Source organism: Leiobunum rupestre, chromosome 8, assembly GCF_980474605.1.
Source record: "Leiobunum rupestre chromosome 8, qqLeiRupe1.1.hap1, whole genome shotgun sequence".
In the NCBI taxonomy this organism is placed as follows: domain Eukaryota; kingdom Metazoa; phylum Arthropoda; class Arachnida; order Opiliones; family Sclerosomatidae; genus Leiobunum; species Leiobunum rupestre.
Genome location: NC_143391.1, coordinates 28070035 through 28071877, shown reverse-complemented (window position 1 = coordinate 28071877; position 1843 = coordinate 28070035). Strand labels below are relative to the sequence as shown.

Genomic DNA, 1843 nt, shown 5'->3' with positions numbered 1-1843 from the left:
GCTTTCTATTTCGCCGCACCTGGTCGTCTATGAAATTAGAACGGGGGATCCTTAACCTGCTTTATTATTGGCCGACCCAATCTTCCTTCAACTTTCTCGCCGTTTCAAACCTGGTATGTCCGGGTGCGTATTGCATTTTTTTGTGTTATCTTTTTTTATAGTACTTATAAAAAACTCGCGTTTTCGGGGAGGATAAGGGGACCTCAAACTTTCAATTTCGGTCGGATCGAGTCTGTGACACTCAAAACGCATTAACTTGTATATAAGGGGCGTGGATTTTCGGGGGGGGGGAGGTACCCATTTCGGGGTATAAAACGGACGGTCGGAAGCCCACTTGGTCATCACTGCACCTTCATCCCTCCTTAAACAATCATGTTATCTTTTAAGGTGAGCATTCTACGGAATAACGTACTAAATTCGACGGTCTTTTTTGACGTCTGATATGTTTCATTTTCAGTTCTTAGCACTCAGTTCTTTGTTCGTGGTGGCCCTGGCCACCGTCGATCTGCAAGCCTCAGCTACCGCGCCAGATCCGTGGGCCAGTGGCGGAGGAGGTGGAGGATTTAGCTCCGGAGGTTTCAGTTCGGGTGGTTTCGGAGGTGGACTCGCCTCGGGTGGAAAGAGCGGTTTCTCGTCGGGATTTGGGCACGGCGGTGGCGGCGGTGGTTTCTCTTCAGGTGGCCACGGAGGTGGTTTCTCTAGCGGAGGCGGCCATGGAGGTGGTGGAAACGGAATCACCGTCTTAGCCATTCCAGTTCAACTATCCGCCGGAAGAGCGCAAAAGGGTTTGAGTTCTGGACACGGCGGAGGTTTCAGCTCCGGCGGTTTCAGCTCAGGTGGCTTCGCATCGGGTGGAAAGAGCGGATTCTCCTCCGGATTTGGTCACGGTGGAGGTGGTTTCTCTTCGGGTGGCCACGGTGGTGGATTCTCTTCGGGTGGCCACGGTGGTGGATTCTCTTCGGGCGGCGGCCAAGGTGGAGGCAAGGGTGCTGTTACTCTCATCGGAGTCAGTCTCGGAACGGTGTCCGCGGATCACGGTGGTGGTGGATTCTCTTCGGGTGGCCACAGTGGTGGAGGATTCTCAGGCGGCCACGGTGGCGGCTTCTCGTCTGGAGGTGGAAAAAGCATCGGCGGTGGTGGCTTCAACGCCGGACCGGCTGCTGGTGGAGACGGCGGATGGTGGTAACTCGTTGTGAGTACTTCTATGTGAGCTAAACTCCAATTATTATAAAATTTTAAAATCTGTTAACACGAACTAAATAGTTCTTATTCCAGAAAAGACGTATCTGAACTGGCGTCACCTATTTCAAAGGCCAGTTTCCCGGAGGTTTTAGCTCAATCTGCGCAACACAATGCGCTAGCTTTGAGAAATCTCCAATTTCCTGTATACACTGAAAGAGTATTTTGTAAATAGAACTTCGCTTGTAACTCGTCATCGGGATTTTTTGTTGAAACGCGCTCACATGACTAATAAAGAAAAATTTGTTTTGAAAAATCAATTTAGTGAAACTGTTTTTATTCCTTCATGCGGATCTCACATAAATTATAACAAATGCAACTCGCTACGGAATACGTCCAACTTAGCTTCGTCGAAACGTGACCAACACTTAATGTATTTTCGTGGTAACAAATTGTCGTACTATGACACGCAAACGTTCTTTTCGATGGGGTGCCTGCTTATCATTTTCTCAAATTATTCGAAACCAAATAATGTAACCATAGTCGCTAAAAACATAAAGTTATAAATGAAAAAATTCGATACGATATTTATTTTTCTATCGATTTCTCCTTTTGATATTGGATCTTTGGTTGAAGTACCCGACCAGTGTTTTATTTGGGGTAA

At 47.5% G+C, this 1843-nt stretch overlaps 1 protein-coding gene across 1 annotated transcript; it reads left to right on the top strand.

Annotated features, from left to right (window-relative positions):
- The first annotated feature begins 305 nt into the window (after positions 1-305).
- On the top strand, positions 306-1452 carry LOC149932998 (uncharacterized). Its single transcript, XM_090156656.1, has 3 exons — positions 306-387; positions 458-1192; positions 1276-1452. Exons 1-2 carry the CDS (start codon positions 373-375, stop codon positions 1184-1186), a joined length of 744 nt encoding a protein of 247 aa, XP_090012782.1. The 5' UTR covers positions 306-372; the 3' UTR covers positions 1187-1192; positions 1276-1452.
- The last annotated feature ends 391 nt before the right edge of the window (positions 1453-1843 follow it).